Here is a 20,233-nt window from a genome sequence, read left to right as displayed (position 1 = left end):
TGCAGGCTTGGGCAGGCAGTCGGCTATACAAGGAGAGAGTGTGATGCTTCACTCTGCTCTGCACTTTAGTCTGGAGTGTGAGTTCCTGGAAATGAAGTCCTGACAACTAGAAGCGCCTCTGCTTTTTTGATTACTCAGAACCTTTTTTAAAAATCTGAGGTTTTATTTTTGTTTTTCCTGTGGATAATGGTCCGTTTTGTCCGGCTTACATCCTGGCGCAGCTGGGACCTGCTGAACGTGGACACGGAGATTCCTGAACCGCAAACACTAACATCGACTGACAATCTGGTGAGGGGCCTGTTGGCTGTTCTAAGTGTAGTGGAAGACATGCAATATGGGTATTTTTACTGCTTTTGCTGAACTACCAATTTTTGTTTTGTTTTGACTTAATTTTTTTAATTTACTTTTTAACTACAATAGCAAATATTTGGCATATGCATCATGTGCATCAAGTATGAGGAGTTCATGCTTTTATTTTGTGAATCTTTTTAGCTTTCCTGTTTTAAATTTTCTGAAATTTTAGAGATGATGTAAAATGTTTTTAAAAAATCTATAATGCAAATGATCTCGAGGCGCAGGCCTTATAGGGTTATGGTTGATTTATTTATGTAATGCAGTCATATACAGACGCATTAGATTTTGTTTATTTCTGTTCTCGGCTGGAAACAGCACAGTGAAAATGTTCTTGTGTATTGGTGTGAGGATGGCTGGGATGGGGCTGAAGTAGCAGGAGCAACTGCTGTCTCTCACCTTAGGCCGGAAGCCTCAAAGCTTCTGTTTGTGCTGCTGTTTACGGTCATCATCAGGTGCTGATTACTGCAAATTCAGTGGCTTTGGGTTAATGTGCATTGTGTGTCGACTAACTTGGGGTTTCTCCAAGCTTTTATTTCCTGGTTGAGCACATGTGGTGTGTGTGCGTTTCTGCTTGTGCTGGTGTGTATTCAAGCTTTGAGGAAGGTCAGGGTTGATGTTGTTTTCCCGTCATTAATCAACTTACCTGATCAAGGGGAGTTGTTATCAGTTGCATAAAGGTGGTAGCAGGGGCGCAGTGAGTAATGGGGGGGGAGGGGAGGTTCTGCTTTTCTCTTTACAACCACTTATTTTAAAATAATCCCGTCCCATTTAATGATTTTTCGTTTATGCCAAGGTTGATGCTACACACACACTGATAAGATAAGCCTGTGTGACCAAGCTCAAAGCCTGATACCATTAACTTGACTAACCCCCACTAGACCCAATGCACAAGTCTCAGGTCCCAAAAAGGGTTGCCTGATATTAAAGGCTGCTGTGGACAGGTCCATACAGCAGGACCAAGGTAAAGCTTGTAAACATAATTAGTCAGCCAAATGTTGCCACCACCTGTCTTCATGTGTGTAGGTCCTCCTTATGCCAGCAAAACACAGGATCACTGGAGATACCCTGTGCTGCCTGGCTTCAGGATGGTGGCAGTGGATCCTTTAGGTCCTATTTGTAGCAGATTTGGGCTTCTATTGATTGGACTTGATTAAGTGCATCCCTCAGTGATCAGATTGGGGTCTGGGAAGTTGGTAAACTGAGGCAGTGCCAGTTTTTCCAGTCTGGTGGGATGTGTTGTCCTGCTGGGGGAGGCCACTGCCACTGGGGAGTGCCATTTCAGCATTGTGTGTGTGTGTACTTGGTCCGCAACAATGTTTAGGTGGTAGGTAGGGGTCAAAGAAATTTCCATGTGTATGCCAGGGTTTAAAGTAAACCAGCAAGCCATTGAATGTTAAACATGATAAACTAATTTATGTTTAGTCATTGAAATGGGATTTTCAAAAATGCTAATTACAACATTTGTTTGATCCTTGGCCCAAAACCCAAATATCCTGAGACTGAACAAATCAAACTGCCTAATATAAACTCACACAACCCCAACAATCTCTAGACTGTCACAACACTGAAAGCTCAAGTTTCTGTTGATCTACTAGATGTAGAACGTTTTGAGCCTTTTCTTCCCCTAAAGGACAAGTTGTGTGCCTACTTGTGCTTATCTGCTTGGCATAAGCAGCATTTTGAATGTGCTGAAACAAGCAAGTCAACAAAGGGGATTTCCTGTTTGGTCGTTATTGGGGAATTTTCTTTCCTTGTTTTGGCTCAGTTGCCCGGCATTGTTTAAAGATCTCTAAAGCAAAACAGTGATTGAAGATAAAGAATAATGGCTTTGCTTCCAAATAAAAGTAAAAATCAAGCATCCACACTGTAATTTGCCAGGTTTTATTTAGTAATTAAATGAAAGTAGGGCTTATCTTGAAAAAACTGAAAGTGGGTCTGATTCACAAGCAGCGAGTTGATAGTTTATTTGTACTTCAGAGCAGCCTGTTGACACTAAAGACCATTTGGCATCTCCACAAGCACCAGGATGCATGTTTAACCCAGGGAGCTCCCTGAGAGCCCCCACACTAGCTCCACCTCCTAATATTCAGATCAGACTCCTCTGGTGCCTCCTCTTTCCTGTCCAACACAATGAGGCAGGATCCTCCTGGTTGCTATGACTTCTGGCCAGTGTGCGTATGAAATGCAAGCAGGCTCGGCGCCTCACTGAGTTGGTTTCACCACTGACTGTTTGGACAGCAGGACAGGACACAGATACGTCCTGGCTCAAAGAGAAGCCGCGATCAGACTCTGCAGGACGTGGCGGGTAACCCGGATCCTTTCAGCTGGAATAGGCGTTTCTAAACTGATTGAAGTTCAAGTCCTGATGGTGAAATAACGTGGGAGTGTTACAGCTGTCACTCGACTTCTTTGACTGACTTTGCATCGGACGAAGTGAACGGCGAGGACGGCGTGGATGTGTGTTTCGCAGTGGAAAGAGTGGAGGCGAGAGGTTGACGGAGAGCAGCAGCTGGCTCCAGAATGGGCTGCGATCCATGAATCCAATTGAAGGATTAGGATGGTTTTTGTTACTTTTGACATGCCGCTGGCTTCAATGGTGAGCACTGTTAATATGGTGGGAAACTTCTGATAGCGTTTGTCCCTTGGTGGTTATAATTACAACTTCCTGGCCTAGAGACTTTGAAAAACTGGTTTCTTCTTAAACAGGTTTAAAACTGTTCATGGTGTTCATCTCTAATTATGTCACAGTTTTCACTGTGTGTGTGTGTGTGTGTGTGTGTGTGTGTGTGTGTGTGTGTGTGTGTGTGTGTGCGATCTGATATGTAGAAAAGTTCTAGCTGCTTTTGCTGCCATTCTCACAGCCTGCTTTAAATATATAAAGGCAAAGATCTGCTCTTTGATTGGCTTGCACAGCATAGTCACAAAAAATTAATCAGGTTTCAGTTTGCCCAGTCGTGTGCTCTCGGTAGCACAGGGTTCAGACGTTCCCTGTTTGACCACGGGGACTCGATACTTCCTCACACCTGTGTCCTTGAACAGTCAGACCAACAAAAAGTCCCTAAATGGTTCCAGGCTCGTTTCCCTTTCAACTAAAGCGGCTCCAAATTTGTCCCTTTCCCCTCTTTCACTTTACTTTTTGTTTTAAAGCCAACATGTCAGCCTGCAGTTAGGTCACCGCTCTCTTTGGTAATCACTTCTGAAAGATGAAAGGACTAAAAGCTGCTTGAAAATTTGGAGGACCCCCCACTTAGATTTACTTTCTCATTATGCAACCTTGTATAGGACACTTGTGCGCTTTTACTCTAGTTAAGAGGTCACATTAAAAATGGGAGTCTTTGTAATGCAGAACATTTCCACCAGAGAGCTTCATAATGTTTACATTTCATTATGTAACACACACATGCCAAAAACTGTTTACTATGATAAACACTTATCATTATCTTGAAAATTGTTTACATCTTATAGGTGATCAAAGGCTTTTTATCCAGTCCTCTTGTTCGTGCCGTTTTCCCTAAAGTGGGAGTGAAGTGCACTTTTAAAACTTGGTTTGAGTTAATCCATGGTACCTTTTTATCATTTGAGCGTTTTCTTTGTCATATATAATAATAAACTTTGATGTCTGGCAGAACCTCGAGCTGTGATGAATTACAACTGGCTATTTGCTGTTTGCAAAATTAGGCAAAGGTACCTGCAGGTTAGTTGATAGTGAAAAGTAACCAGCAGCATATGAGAACTATGAGTCTGACAATTCTGCAAGAGTTTGAAGCACAGTAACTTAAACAAAGTTAGAATTAGTTTGAAAAAGCCCTAAATCAGTTTCATACTTTGAAAAATACTCTATACATTTTTGGGGGTGGGTGGGGTTTGGGATCAGAAGGAAAACCCGAGCCGTCCTTACATCTGTGATATCCATCAGCTTAGTGTTTTGATCACATTGTGTTTGTGAAGGCTTGTTTGTGTTTCTGGGGGGGGGGGGTGATGAGTAAAAGAATTTCATTGGAATGGCCGGTCAGCTTCAGAAATGGTGTCAGTGTCCAGGAATGCGAGCCCCTTTTGAAGGGGGGGGGGCCAGTGTCCTGACCAGCAGATTCTTCAGCACTGACACTCTGACGACAAAAACAACTGCTTCCTCAGATACTGAGGTGCCCCCTGTTTATTTGCTTTGCTGCTGCTCGTAAAGTGTACAGAGAGGCTGCAGGAGTGAGGGCGCACGGCAGGGCCTGCTGACAGGGTAACAATGAAGAGGGAACAATGGCCAGACTCGGCCGTCTGTTTCATATGGAACAACCTCCCGTCTGCTCCTTGTGATGCAATGAGCATACACAGTGGGGAAGTGGCAGTCCTTCCCTCTCCTGTTTGTGTCTAAGCATTAGGATAGAGTTAACGGTCCTGTTGATGTCATCCCTGGCCCAGAATTCCCCTCTGCTTTCCTGTTTGTCATGTCATTCCGTCATTGTCCCTTTCAGTACGTCTGACTGGAAACAATTGCATTTCCCTTCATTCCCTCAAGATGATATTTTTTCTTTTTCTTTCATTTTCTGCTTTGTTCCTTTTACCGTCTCTCGTGTAACGGAATTTTTGTCGCTCCTCTCTGTCTCGCAGGGTCAGACACGAAAGAGGAAGAACATAACGGAGTTCCTGGGTGAGACGAATATCCCGACCCCGGATGCTCTGGGACAGATCGGTGGCTCTCTGCCCACTGTAGGGGCCGGGCCCGACAGCTGGAAGAACCGTGCTGCCAGCCGCTTCAGCGGCTTCTTCAGTTCCAATGCTGGAGCAGGGTCCTTTGGCAAGGTAATTTTGACAGCCTCGAGGTAATCATATGAAACAGAAGAGGGTGTGACTGCTGTTTCAAGCAAAGCGGTGCCCTCGCTCTCGACTATAAAGCTGAAGTTGTAGGGCTGCAGGAGGCAGGCTTGTTGCCCAGACGATGTCTGAGATTAAGAAAACATTAAAAAACAAACAGAACAGTAGCGAGCAGCAGTGGGAGGGGGTCAGAAGGCCATATCCCCCTTGAGTCGCGGTGAAGTCATTTCCCTTCAAAGTCCTCCTGATTTGTTGGCTCACATACTTTCCTCCCAGTAGCTCTGGAAATGAGTAGGTGGAGAAAAAGCTTTCTGTTCTCACTCAGCTTTATCCATTGTTATCTCGATTTTAAAAACACAATCTTTTTGGGAAATTTGCTACTTTAACTTTTTATCACGTGCCAGATAACAAAGCTTATCATAAGGATTGAAAAAGGGGTGGACGCTTTTAACCTGGCTTTAAATCTAACGCCTCCCACCTCCCGTTAAAGCTCCCTCGGTTAAAGCAAAGCAACACATCTTTAAATTTCCTGCCTTTTCTTTAAATTCTGAATCAGGTTTTTGAAAATGACAATCAGCTTTGATTCTAATAAAGCACAGGCACGCGCCCACATACACACACACACACACACACACACACACACACGCACGCCTCCCATTGTATCTCACCCCCTGAGGTCACATCCTCAACAGTAGCAGATGTCACACGGAGACGGTTTCTGTCAGTCACCTGTCACTGCTGGGCTCATCCCTCTGCAATTTGTTTGTTCCCCTGAAACCCCCTCAGGGCCAGAGATCCTGCACCTGGGCCTAAACCGCCGGCATCCTCCATATTGTAGGGTTAAACAAAACTGAGCCCCCAAACTTTGGCAAGAAGTCCTGATTGTGGAACAATTTTTCTATAAATATGTTTCACAGTTTGTCACTGTTGGTTAGTGTTGATTAGGGGGTTTTTTTATTTGCTTTTCAAAGGTTTTAAGGACTACAAACCCCTGGTCCATTTCTTTCCTCTGTAGCACCCACCCCCCCACTCCCCAGCCTCTTATTGTTAAAATGGTCCCAATGCACGGAGCTCATTTTCATAACTACGTCAGGCCTGCCAGCTTGAACAAAGACCTGAATAGCGGCCTAGGCGCCAGCAAGGACGGGATTTGTGTATGCTAATAATACACAGACCCCTCTCTACATACAGTTTGAATGTAACAATAAACAGTCACACGAATGGACAGTTCGTTTTGGGTCTCTTCTTGCTTTTGTTCAAAATAATTAGATCTGTTTTTGAAACTGTTCTTATCTGATCACAGGAGGTGGATCGACTGGAGCAGCTCCAGAGCAAACTCCAAACTTACACAGTGTTTGGGTTGCCCAAGGTGCCGCGACAGCTCTCCTTTCACCAGGACTCTTGGGAGGAGGAGGAGGAGACCAACCTATCCCTTGAGGACAGCTGGCAGACGCTACTGGACAACTCAGAGGTGCATATACGCAAATAAGCACATTTTTATTGCTTTATCAGCTTAATTACAGTGAATTTAAAGATTTTAACCTCCATGCCCTCAGGCAGTTCAGCAGTACAGTATTCTCAGTCATGTAAGCTAGTTCCTGGTATGTGCCTGATTCTTTTACTTCCTTATCATTTATCCTTGTTACACGCAACCTGGTGCCTGCTTTCCTGGAATACTGCACTCAGTTGTTAGGTTGCTATGAGGAACTGTGAATTTCTATACCATCATTCCTGTGTTGTCGTCAGCGCGTTGCACACGCTAACGTGTCCGTGATAAATCAGGAGGGTCAGAGGTCACTGCTCTCAGAGGATACGCTCTCTCGCATACTGTAAAGTTACCTCTGATTGTTAGTTACACAAAACACATTACTGGTTTGATTGCTGAAACACAATCCTGTTGGCGATGTGAGCTACTGGGAAAATATCACAACACTGCAAAGAATTAATTTCCTGTTATTAAAGCACAATAATCAACCACAACAACAGACTGACCTAAAACATGTATAAGTATAAAAATAATATGGATACAGTTTATATTATAATAGGAAATCATAAGGAAGTATGCAAAAAAATTAGTTGTATTTGTTGCTGTTTTCCATTTAATCCAGCTCAGTGTCCACATCATCATTTTCCTATGCAGTACCTCTTATTTTATTCTGAACAGTTACTTTATTTGCTTTTAAATGTGCACATTTTATTAAAATATTAAGAGCATAATTGACTGAAAGTTCTTGAAATTGTCTTTATCAGAGATTTCATCTCTTGTTCACTGGGGAAACAACGTAGGGAGGTTCAGTGAAACCTCGCTGATGTGCTAATGAGCTGTGATTAAAATGACTAATCTAATAAATGTTTTTAATGCTATTGTAACAGCTGATATGAATGTATGTTTACCAATGAAATCTGTCTGTGTGTCGCAGACACTGACGAGGCGACAGTTCCACCAGCAGGAGGCGATATGGGAGCTGCTGCACACCGAGGCTACCTACATAAAGAAACTCAGTGTCATCACTGATGTAAGCGCAAAGAAGGCTGCTGGTGTCTTTCGACACATATATAAATCATATATTGTTGTGTAAGATGAAGTTGGTTTATGTACTGTGAAAGATAAAACATACAATAAATGAGAAGGTCATTTAAGTCCACTTAGGTGCATGCTGGAAAAAATGACTGATTACCTTTGGCTGTTATAACTTCACATCAGATTAGCATCATATTTTTCTTAGAATCTAATATTCTGAGGCTTTTGTCCTTTTCCAGCTGTTCCTGTGTGGACTGCTGAACCTTCAGGAGAGCGGCCTGCTGACGGAGGTGGAGCCCGCCAAGTTGTTCAGTAATATTCAGGAGATTGCCCGCCTCCACACCGCCCTTTGGACCCAGGTCATGCTGCCTGCCCTGGAGAAGGCTCGGCAGGCCCGGGCTCTGCTCGACCCCACTGACCTTCACCATGGTTTCAGAACGGTTAGTTGCAGACTCCACAGAAACAACAAAAGAGGCTTATCATGAATCCACAACCCTGTATGCACCCACAGACTACCAAAAAAAAAAAAAAGGCGTCTAGTTGATTTAAATCCATCCTGAATTTTGACCAGTTGAATGGGTAAAAAGTTTGACTTGAATGCCATCTCAGGGTTAACAGATACAATGCTCAATAATATGGAGCCTGAAAATATAAAGTGTATTTAACAATCCTAGGGCCCTTATACGGGCCCAAATACATGTGAAAATGAACCCCAGGAATGTTAAGGGTTTAACAAATAATTAAAATGGAGTGTAAAAAGGGACAAAAAAAAAATTGGTTAAAATGCTGAGTTAATTCCTACATGACAGCAAAAGTACCTATTTCTATCTTTTTGTCACGGCACATGTATATTTTGCTCTTTCCATCAAACACATAAAGGTTGGGTCTGATCTTACTGTAGTATAACTGACATTACATATCACTGTGTGCTATGTGGATGATTGTTTATCTGTACTGCAACTAAATGAAAATGTCAGATCATATCAATAAAGTTTTCATCTAAGCTAGCTCGTTATAAATAAGAAGAGAAGATTCTTGAAGACGATGGGGAAACTAAAGCTTTAAAAGTCTGTTTACCTTTTTAGATAATCTGTCTGTACTATCTATTGATGTATTAACCATGACTGATTATATAACTGTAAGTCATAATAAAAGTTTAGGAGTTTTATCAGAACCTGATTACTTGGGTTAAAGGTCAGGTACATTCTATCAGTTAACCAGTAAATATCTAAACTTTGCCGTTACAGTTTATATGCATGAATAACACTGAAGTCCACAGCTTAATATGAGCCAGTATGTGGAATATCGTGTGTATGTTTTTTATTTGCGACAGAAGTAAGTATCATTTTCTCATGCTGATGTAGTAATATCTCTGACGCACGACTTTGTTTATGTGTGCGGTCCAGTTTGGCTCTAGGTTCCAGCCCTACATTCGTTACTGCATGGAGGAGGAGGGCTGCATGGAGTACATGCGCACGCTTCTCAGGGACAATGAGCTCTTCAGGACCTACGTCACGGTAAGTTCTCTCTCATCATAAAGCTAATCCCAGATACCCTCCCTTCTTCTTATTTCTCACGCTTCCTGTTTTGGTCTGACTCAATTCAGTGGGCAGAGACCCATAAGCAGTGCAACCGTCTGAAGCTCGCCGACATGTTGGCAAAGCCCCACCAGAGACTGACCAAATACCCGCTCCTACTGAAGAGTGTTCTCAAGAAGACAGATGAGCCGTCAGCCCGGGACATTGTCAGCAGCATGGTGAGGATGTGGAAAGCATTTAAACATTCTCATTTACACTAAAGTAAATGATTCTTTAGCTACTTCCCACTCTGCCCAAGGTCTGAATGTGAATGTATTTTTGTGCTTTTCCCCTTAAAGGTGACAACTGTAGAGGGTTTCATCAACAGTGTAGACTCCCAGATGCGACAGCGTCAAGAACAGCAGAAGCTGGCCACCATTTCTGCCCGTATAGACTCCTATGAGGCTGTAGAAGGGAGCAGTGAAGAAGTGGAGAAGGTTAGAAATGGCTCACAGTACTCCAGTACCCTAAAATCAGAGTTCATGTCAAACTCAGCTTCATGCATTCACCCCCCCCCCCAACAGATCCTCAAGGAGTACAACCACTTTGACCTCATGGCTCCCATGAGAGGAATTTCTCGGGAAGAGACTCGACAGCTGCATCTTGAGGGTGCGCTGAGGATGAAGGAGGGCAAAGACAGTAGGGTAAGAGTGACTCATGTGACTACTTGGAAACTCATGATGAGCTCTTATCTTTATATTCTGCTTACACCTGGTTTCTAATATTTCCTTTGCAGTTACCTAACATTTCACATAAACTGAGGATCTGTAAAACATTACAAGAGTTAGCATCACATCTGAAATAAGTTTATTTCCCCCGCAGATGGAGGTCTACTGCTTCCTGTTCACCGACCTGCTGCTAATTACTAAGCCAGTGAAAAGAGTGGAGAAAGTCAAAATTATTCGGCAGCCTCTCCTTATTCACAACGTCATCTGCAAGGAGCTCAAAGACCCGGGTGAGTTCTCAAATGCTGTCTTTAATCTTATAATATAATTTTTTTTTTTAATCCTTCTACTTATGACAGTGGAAATCCAGCAATTTCTCACTTTTAAAAAGATGACTTTGTAATAAACATAATACTGACAATTTGCACTTCTTTTGTCTCTACAGGCTCTTTTATCCTCATCTACCTCAATGAATTCAAGAGCGCAGTGGCAGCATACACTTTCCAAGCCAACAGCGCCACCCAGGGGCGAAGCTGGATAGATGCAATCTGCAATGTCCAGGTAGGATAGCAACTTAATATCACGTTAAATTTCTTACAGCATCCAGCTAGGAGATTTTTATCTCTCAGATTTTAGATGCTGTTATTTTTTATACACACACACACACACACATTTAAAGTGGGTGAATTTCCCTTTCACAGAATCAGCTGCAGAGGCTTTGCACTGAGGAAGTCCTCCGCCAGAAGGACAGTCAGAAGAGATGTATAGGGGATGGAGAAGAGGAGGAGGAAGATGAGAGCAGCAATTCCACTACAAGTTCCCCATTGCTGCCACACAAGGAGCAGCAGAGCAACTCAAGGTAATGCAGTGTAAAAATCACCTGTAGTAAATAGGAATAAAATTAGCTCATTTGTTTTATTGCATTTTTTATAACGCGAATCAATCTTTACACTTTTTTTTTTTTTTAAGTCAATCTCCCTTAAAATGATCTATTTGATGTTTTTGTATTTGATATTTTCCTTCCACACTTTTCTGTGAGCTTGATGTTGTTTCATTTTGTTATTGTTGAAGTTTAACCTTAACCAAACTTCTCCTTTCAGTCAATCAGATGGTTCCACTGAGACCCTATCAGTGATGGATATTGATGAGCCAGGTGAGCACCCAGAAACACCTGCCTCCAACATGAACCTCCAGGGAAGCACTAACAAAGACTTGGACTGTGTTGTGGGTCCCCTTTCGGAAAGGCCCACAGTTCAGAAGTCCTCGAGCCCCCTCAGAGTCCACTCCAATATCTACACTGAGCACAATCAGGAGACGGGACAAGACGGTGAAGACCTGGACGCCCAATGTCGCTCTCTCTCCATGGACAGCGCCTACGGTACCCTCTCCCCTGAATCCCTCCTGAGAGAACTGCAGCCACAGCCTGGCCAAAGTGAGGGCGAGGAGACTGAGGAGGAAGAGGGAGACAGGGAGGGTCAGGAGCAAGAAGAGACAGAAATAGAAGAGGTGGAAGAAGAAGAAGAACAGGAGGAAGAGGAAGAAGAGGAGGATGCTTCATTAGGGTCTCAGGTGTCAGTAGTCCAGTCCTCTAAACCTCGCCGGCGGCCTCATGTTCAGCCCCGACTCCACTGCCTCCAGAGGTTTTCCTCTTTGGCTTTATCGCGCTCTGAGGACAATCTCCTACAACGCTTTCATGGTAATCACCCCATCTCCCTCACACACTCACTCAGCTCTGAGACGCAGGACCAATCACAGTGTGGAGACATGGACGCATCATCACTGGCACACAGTAAGAGCATGTCCGAGCTTGACCAGAACTCAACAGAGGAAAACAAGGAGTTATTTTCCACTGACCTCGACCAGTGTGGTGAAGGCTTAAGCATTAGCTTGCCCTCTGACAAACTCAGCGCCACCCTGAGGAAGGCGGAGGCCAGGCATGGCCTGAGGGCGCCTGCCGGACAATGCGAGGATAATGATTCCCAGAGCAACAGCTCAGACGGGGAAATGACTCCTTCTGCTTGCTTAGATAAGAAAACCAAGTCAGTGGCAACGGGTGACTCAGGGGAGACATCGCCCAAAAAGAGAAAATCTCCAGGCCAACACAAGAAGCTGACGCTGGCTCAGCTTTACAGGATACGCACCACTCTCGTCCTCAACTCCACACTGACAGCATCGTAAGTCATTATTTCTATTATAGCAGTCTACGGTATTACAGGAAATGCTTTGATAGTTTGAGAAGAAGCTGGTTAGCTTAGCTAAGCATAAAGATTGGAAACGGGGGGATTGGATAGCCTGACACGAAATTATAATTTTAAGCAACTTAAAGTTACAGCTGTGTTGCAGGTGGATACCGATACTGTTGTGCAGAACCAGGTTACTTATATCCCTCTGTATTCAGTCTTTGTGCATGATTAGGTTAGTTGCATATTTAATGTACACACAGGAGCGATATTGATCTTAAGTAAGTGGAGAAATGGTATTAAAAATTGTTTTAGGTGTTTTTAACTGAAGGAATATGTGTATTAATGTTATATTTTTATTTCCAGGGAGGTATAACAACTCTCCCAGCTGCTCACTGGTGGCATGTGGACATTACAAGGAAGAATCCCTGTTTTGTAAGGACGGACTGAACTTAACACAAATGCACTCGCTCTCTTCCTGCCCTCTCCCTTCCTGTTGCGTTTTGGACAATGACTGTACCTTTTTTTTTTTTTTTAATTGGAACAATAGCAATCTATTTGTGTTTTTTTTTTTTTTTTTATTTTGCTGTTGCATTGGTTTCCAAATTTCTCAAATGGGAGGGAGGGGCAGAGAGATATTAACTGCTTGCACTTTGCAATGGAAGTAGCATTACTGCGGGGCTGGAACCTAAAGGTGGACTTTGGCGAAGTGTTTAAGGAGTCCCTGCAGAGAAGAGGCATCCCGGCGGAGGCCTCGACCTCATCACTGCACTCCACACCGGAGAAAAGGTGGAGCTGAATCCTGCAACTCTTCCCGAGGGGATCAGAGGGGGACACCAAATCTTGAAAATGTTCTCTACACGTGGCTGAACAAGAAAATTGCACCTAAGACAAGCTCCTGATACTTGTACTACTCCTGGTTTGCTTCAGAAAAGTTAAAAAAAAAAAAAAAAAAAAAAAAAAAGTTTAAATTGCACAGTTATATTTGTTAAGTAGAAGAATCACTAAAGAGTGAATTTACATTTACAGTCACAATGAATTTGAATTTGTTTGTGTTTGCTGTAAAGACATCCATGTATGACTGTGAGTGAATGTCTGCATTTGACTTATGAGTCCAGTCCTGACTGAACCAAAACTGCTCCCCCTCTCGTATGGATGCGCTAACACACCGAAATATGGAAGACTTGTGTCGCTGGTAGATTCCCAGCCAAAAAAAAAAAGCGCAAAAAAAGGCGAAGCGGTTCAATGCAGCCAATCGCATATCAGCTCATAAAGACTTGATTCTTCTCTATTTGATTGGTATGTTGAATTGATGAGAAGTAAAGCTGTTTATTTATATATATATATATATATATATATATATATAAAAAATGGCTTGGATGTGGATACAAGCACACAAACGGGGACTGGTTTATAGGACAAACAAAAGGAGTTCGCACTTGATTGTGTTTCTCACTAGTAAGAGGAGGTTGAAGAAAAAGTTTGGGGTGGATCATCTGTAATGAGTGACTCTGCAGAGCTTTAGTTGAACCGTGTTCTCCAGGAGAATTAAGGGGGGGAAAAAAAACGGGAAACTTAACATTCACACTGATGTTCAGCTTTTCAGACCAGTGATCATTAACCTTACTCAAAATGTTGCCCAAACCAAATAAGTTAAGCGTTTAGTTTTTTGTGTTTATGTAATATTTATTATGATTCATTTGTTTTATATATAAGATGTTGTTTATATTGTTTGAGTCAATGTTTTGTGAATCCCTCCCCTTTGGTCAATTTAGTCTTAATTTTTTTTTTTTTTTTCCCTTGCCAGGCATTAATGTGCTATGAACCAAAATCATGTTTCCTTTTTCAGGAATGACTAAAGTGTCTTACAAAATAATAATTAAAAAGAAAGAAGCTAAAATACAGATGCAATCCCTCTTTTTAATGGTTTAATCCAGTGTAATGGGGTGATTTGAGGACAGAGGCTGAATCTGAATGGCATGGCATTAAAACAACATGAACTGGTCATACTGTTCTCGTCTCTTGTTTTTAACTGCACGCAGACAGCAGGTGGCGAAAGAAGGTTTATGGAGGCCAGAGTGAATTACAGCAGAGCCTGATCATGTGTGGCAGTAATTCACAACATCAGCTTATTTTATAGCAGCTGAGCAGTGGGAGAAGATGTATTGAGATCTTTAAATTAAGTAAGCACTATAATATAATGTGCAATAGCGCAATATAAAAATACTGCATTGTAGATAAAGTATTAACTTAATCAGAACAAACTATTAGAAGCAAATTGCACAAATATAAATATGAAAGAGCGAGAGTAGCCTCTGGAAGCTTAATATTGTATTTTTACTGTGTAAGCTGGTCGTGTGTGTAAGTACTTAGATTTCATAAATATATCTATGGCTAAAAGTGTTACTTGACTTGTATTTTTAAATCACTAGAGCCATAATTTTGAATGGCCAAGGAATTAATCACTATTTGATGACAATCATCAGTTGTAGCCATGGATGTATCTAAAGTTGTATATAAGTTTGGACTAATAACTAATAGTAACTTTAAGAAACTACTGCTGTAATATAAGTGTGAAAGTGTGAAATTTGCTTCTGAAACGTTTAGAAATTATAGTAGTTAGAACTGAAGTGCTAAAATTATTTCAATACTTGAGTAAATTACCTCTACAGAAGTTATTTTTAATACACTGTCAAATGTAATCATGCTATTTTATACTTCTACACATTTCAGAAGGGAATAATGTACATTTACTGTGTCTCAGAGCTGTGAATCCAATCAGCTTGTTCAATTCAGGGTCGCCTGGCGCCTATGCCACCTTTCATTGGGCCAGAGCTGAGGTTCACCCAGTTAAAGTCTACAGCCAGTTAACCAACAAGTATGTCAGTGGACTGTGGGAGGAAGCCAGAGAACCCACACAGAAAGCTCCCAGCTGGCCAGCGGAGTTGAACCCAGGACTACCTTCTGTCAGGAGACCGCGCTAACCACTGCACTGTTCTACCAGCCAGCTTAGATATTCATGTTTAGTCTAAATACTTGTCATATTTATATTTTATGTAATGACATATAGTGACTTTATGAAAATATGTCTTTATGACAGTTGTATAACCAAAATCTTTTTTTGTAACTCATATTTATTTATTCTGTAAAATGTAATAACATTTTAGCCTATGACCCTTGGACTAGGCTGAAACATTTGCTCATTTGTTAAATGGGTCAAACTGAGATCTGACAACTTTTTTCTGATATTTGTGTAAGTGCTACCTTTTTTTTTTTTTACCGGTGGGGACCATGAATATAAGAGGAAAGCGCATCCTTTTCAAACACTTAACTAGTCTTGAATGTAAAATATTTAAATTTATTGCAATTATAAGTATCAAAATGTAGTGTTGAAATACTGATGAATAAAGCGTAAAAGGTTAAAAATGTTGAAATGTAAGAACAAGAAATATTCAATCTCTCAGCTGGATAGAGGAGTGGCAACACTACCGGAACAATAGGTCCGGGGTTCAAGTCCCAGCCAGGCTCGCCATGCTATATGGAATATAACTCTCCTTCCTTGCCCCGTAGCCACACAAAATGAGGGAGAAGAATAGGTAACTGCTGGAATGCTGCTCCACATTTAACCCCAGTGAAAGGGGGACCCATGGATTCTCTGACACAAACGAAGTACAACAAGATGTTCTTAGCCTTTGCTAACCGCTCGAAGAGGTTAGAGAGATAGAAGCCAGGAGAATAAACCAGATGTTCTCCACTTGAACCATCCAAGGTGTACCCTGAGTGGCAGGGGAATGATATGAGAACAGCCGGAGACGGAGAAATACTGGAAGGATGCAACACAAGTGGGACAGGATCCAAGAGCAGATCACAGCAGTCTAGATGCTGAAACAGAATCCAGCAACCAAGAAAGGGTCTCTCTAAAATATTAGACAACACCAGGCCCTGACATGAGTCACACCTACTGGCTGAGGAAGCTAACTGCACTCCAGATACACACATCTGTCAATACCATTATTATTATTTTTTATGAACAGCTGAATAGGCTAAGCAGAATTACAGTGCCGTTTCAGAGCACTTATGTTCCTGTTATTTTGGGTTGTATTTATATTTTTCAGTTAAGTTTCTGAGAACTCATTCGGATCACATTTCGAGTACAGCTGTCTGTCTGGGCTGACCGTCTGCTTCGAATTCCCAGAAAGTTCAGACGAGGTGAAATCTGACCTGTCTCAGCAGCAAACTGTGCAACCAACATGTGGAGCATCAGAGCAGAGTCTAATGGCCCAGAGTAACGTCATGGCCAAGGTGTATTTACAGGTGATTATATCAGCTAATCGGTGGATTACAGCATGTTGAATCCACACAAGCCCCTAAGCTGCAGGAAAAAGACAGTGTGGTCCTGTGGGATTTTCTGCTTAATCTGGTCCCAGAATGCAGCGGCCCCTCCCATTCTCACATCTGGCCCATTGGGATTTACCGTTGTAATCCTTGATTTTAAAACAATTTTATGATGCTTTACTGCTGATACGCTGAACTTTAATTATTAAAATGCAGCTTTCTATTTTAGCTATGAAGTAATTACACATCCTTGTTCTATTAGCCTCGGCTAAGTAAGTAATGAGGTTGTGCCATGGTGGCTGCAGGCCGGCTGCGTCCTATGCATTATATGCATGTATATTATGACACACTAAGATGTTAAAAAGGTATAAAGTAAAAAAAAAAGGGGTGCTGCAATGCACCCATATTAGGCCTTTTAACAACCACTGCAAATACAGATACTATAAAGAAACATAAATGTCAGACACACACACACACACACACACACACTAAATGGTCTAACTCTACACATTTCTCCCTTTTTGCTCTTCTCTGCATGAACTCTGGTGGAAATGCGCTGTGTGCAGCTGGGGCAGTGGAGGGTTAACACCACTTGCTGTGGCAGATGTCAAAAACCATGCTGTAAAAAATGTCTGATTAACACAAAGGGGCACTTTGGCAAAGCCTGATTATAGGAGCACTTTCATTTATTAAACTCTGCCAATCCTCTGTACTCTTTCTGAGCGGGGATTAAAACCAGGTAGACACCATTGTCTATCTAAACAATCCCTCTTTAAGCTCTAGCCATTTCCCAGTGCCCTGACCAGGCCTGGCTGGCTGGCTGTTTGCCTGCCTGTAATCTCAATAGGGGCTTATAGGTCACTACTACCACTACACATTCCCATTCATCAACATCATCCCCTCTAAAGGGACTAGGTGATTGGATTTAGGACATGTTTTACAGGGTCAGAAAAAAAGAGAACAGAAAACTGAAGCGTGTTTACAAGCGCTGTGCTGTGAAAAGGCCAGTGGACGAGTGGCAGCCATATGGAATGGATAACCCTGGGAACATCTGCCCTCGATCACAACCATGCAAAGCCACTAGACTGGTGCCTGTGACCTTCAGATGGTGCAAAGGAACATCTGGTCCTTTTCTGCCCTCATGGGCCCCTGGAAACCACATTAAGCAGACAAACAGCTACAAAGACAGCCATATGTGATTTATAAAAATCAGCGTTATAAATGAGCGACAGCACCGGGTCCACTGTGTGGAACAGCGGTCTAGTAAACTCATTTTACAAATTCTTACGATTCACAATTAATTAAATGCAGCACCCTGGAGACTTTATGTTAGAAGGCTGTACCCTTTACTTTACAGTATTTATTTAAGAAGTAGAATTGCTCCACCATAAAATACTTTCCCCAATTATGTTTTTTCTACTTGTGTTATTTAAAGATGCGATCAAAGCACAACAATGAGAGAAATGCAGAGACTAGAGCGATTACCGCAACCTATTAAATATTGCTGCTCCACAAATTGATCAAATGTTTAACATCTTTTAGAATAATACTTATTTGTGGGGGAAAAGAAGAAAATTTTCTTCCCCCCCAAAAAATCAGTTGAATCACTAATTATAATCCATTAATCATTTTTTATTGAGGCATATCCATGGAGGGGGACACAGACCTCTACAGGCTAGGCAACAGCACCCTGACTGCCATTAGGTATCAGGATGAAATCCTTGGCCCCACTGTCAGACCCTACACTGGTGCAGCAGGTCCTGGGTTCCTCCTGGAGCGCGACAGCGCCCGGCCTTCATGCAGTTCATACATTCATACTATTGAGTGAACCCCTTGTCTGATGGCTGATTGTCACAAAGCTCAAATCCTCTCAAACTGGTTTCTTGAACATGGCAATGAGTTCATTGTACTGAGATGGCCTGCACAGACACCAGATCTCAATCCAATATAGCACCTTTTTAGATGTGGTGGAACATAGGATTCACATCATGAATGCGCCGACAAATCTGCAGTATCTGTGTGATGCTATCATGTCGATATGGATCAAAATTCCTGAGGAATGTTTGTTGGATCTGTGCCATGAAGAACTGAGGCAGTTCTGAAGGCAAAAGTGGGTCCAACCTAGCACTAGCAAGGCGTACCTAATAAAATGACCAGTGAGTGTATAGTTCACATAAAACAAGCTCCAAGTTCTTTTAAGGTTTTGATCTAAAATTCAGTTACCAACACAGGCCTTTGGCTTTTTCTTTTTTTTTTTTAAATGAAGTTTGAGGCACCTCAAACTTATATTCAGGTCTACACACCACATTCACCACAGAGGAGCTAAATAAAACCAATCTACTTCTAAAACTAACAGCTGTCATTGCTTAAAGTACCAAATCTGCATGATGGGTTGCATTTGGGTCACAAGTAAACAGTGACTCCCATCCCCCTGTGTGCACCACTGCTAAAGATGGAGAGCCAGTCGGCTCAGGTATTAAACACAGAACACATTGTCAGATTAATTGTGTGATTGTGCTGTAAATATTAAATGTGCCGGACTTACATGTTAATCCCTCTGTCCTCCTCTAGTATTGCTTCGCTTTGAACAGGTTTCCATTTAATTTAGAAATGAGTGATTTGTATTTCGTGTTTTAGGCTGCTGCCTTAAGAAGACAATATTGTAATTACAATAAGCTTCTTATATGCTGATACAATTATTGAGGTGAGGCGTTTATACTGTTGCGTGAAAGTGGGACCTTATGCTCTTTCAATTTAGAAAACAACACAAGTTTCATGAGGATAAAGACATTTGATCCCTAAACATATGCCGCATCTTTGTGGAATTATTTTATGCCACAAGAGAACAGCTGTTGATACATTTGTCACCTTGCTACTGTCTGGGATTGTGTGGTCGACAGACCAGTCACGAAAGAAGTACACAAATCCTGCACACGAGTAAAGTACCAAAAATGCAAAAACACTCTGTTACAAGTAAAAGTCCTGCACTTAAGCTAGTATTAGTATGGCTTCATTTGGCTAAAGTATTCAAAGGAGAAGCATGTCTCCTGCAGAAAAATGACCCTGGGGACTTATAGCATCATTCATTTCATCTTTAAATTGCAAATATGGGTGCATGAGAAGTATTTTACTACCAGTTTTATTGTGAGATCCTGCATGAATGAAGGAAGATAGAAAGAAGGAAGGAAGAAAAAAAAGTTCTGCAGCACAAACCATCTCTTTATAACCTCTCTCTCATCCTAGCCTTCTTGAACATATCAGGGATTTCTACCTTTTTGGACCTCTCACAACTAGTTAAATGAAACCTTCTTGATAAGTTAGACTTGGTGGAAATACTAAAAAGTCACAGATAACTGAAAAGTATTCATGGCCCTGTAATAGGCACAAGCTTTATTGTGAAAGGTCACAAACTAAAACCAATTGGAACCACTGCTACAATCCATTTTAGAGGCTTTAGAAATTTCCAGAGCTGTGCTCCCACTACCAACATGTGCACAGCCCGAGGTCCTCAAGAACAGAAAGCTCCTTTCTATTAGGACATTGCTGGCTGTTCCTGGGTCTGGACTGAAGAAGAGCCTGGCCAGTATACAAGGGTGGGCTGAAAGGTTCATAGGCTGACTATGAAGGAGTTATCATATAGTAATTAAATTTGGCATGCCTTAAATTCAACCTTTACTGATGCCAACTGCATGTTTTTGTTCCAGATAAACCCACATTGGATACAGAATTGAGGACTTGGAAAAGTAGTACTAGACATTTTGTGAAAATGGATCAAATTTGGCACTATGGTGTTAT

At 42.0% G+C, this 20,233-nt stretch overlaps 1 protein-coding gene across 3 annotated transcripts in view; it reads left to right on the top strand.

The window, feature by feature from the left end:
• Positions 1–14,108, top strand: part of plekhg5b (pleckstrin homology domain containing, family G (with RhoGef domain) member 5b) — an 85,996-nt gene extending 71,888 nt beyond the window's left edge. For 2 of the 3 annotated variants that reach the window (XM_030733995.1, XM_030733997.1), the window contains 13 exons: positions 4,957–5,148; positions 6,464–6,631; positions 7,581–7,676; positions 7,921–8,121; positions 9,088–9,198; positions 9,288–9,437; positions 9,558–9,695; positions 9,783–9,902; positions 10,081–10,213; positions 10,369–10,484; positions 10,625–10,782; positions 11,024–12,097; positions 12,470–14,108. In XM_030733995.1, the coding sequence (XP_030589855.1) occupies positions 4,957–5,148; positions 6,464–6,631; positions 7,581–7,676; positions 7,921–8,121; positions 9,088–9,198; positions 9,288–9,437; positions 9,558–9,695; positions 9,783–9,902; positions 10,081–10,213; positions 10,369–10,484; positions 10,625–10,782; positions 11,024–12,097; positions 12,470–12,479 (2,667 nt within the window). In that variant the 3' untranslated portion in view covers positions 12,480–14,108. Of the gene's footprint in view, positions 1–4,956; positions 5,149–6,463; positions 6,632–7,580; positions 7,677–7,920; positions 8,122–9,087; positions 9,199–9,287; positions 9,438–9,557; positions 9,696–9,782; positions 9,903–10,080; positions 10,214–10,368; positions 10,485–10,624; positions 10,783–11,023; positions 12,102–12,469 lie in introns of those variants that run through there. The other variant, XM_030733996.1, reaches the window with a different exon arrangement.
• Positions 14,109–20,233: the final 6,125 nt, after the last annotated feature.

Source organism: Archocentrus centrarchus, chromosome 7, assembly GCF_007364275.1.
Source record: "Archocentrus centrarchus isolate MPI-CPG fArcCen1 chromosome 7, fArcCen1, whole genome shotgun sequence".
In the NCBI taxonomy this organism is placed as follows: Eukaryota; Metazoa; Chordata; class Actinopteri; order Cichliformes; family Cichlidae; genus Archocentrus; species Archocentrus centrarchus.
The sequence above is the reverse complement of the archived record's forward strand: the minus strand, read 5'-3'. Positions and strand labels throughout refer to the sequence as shown.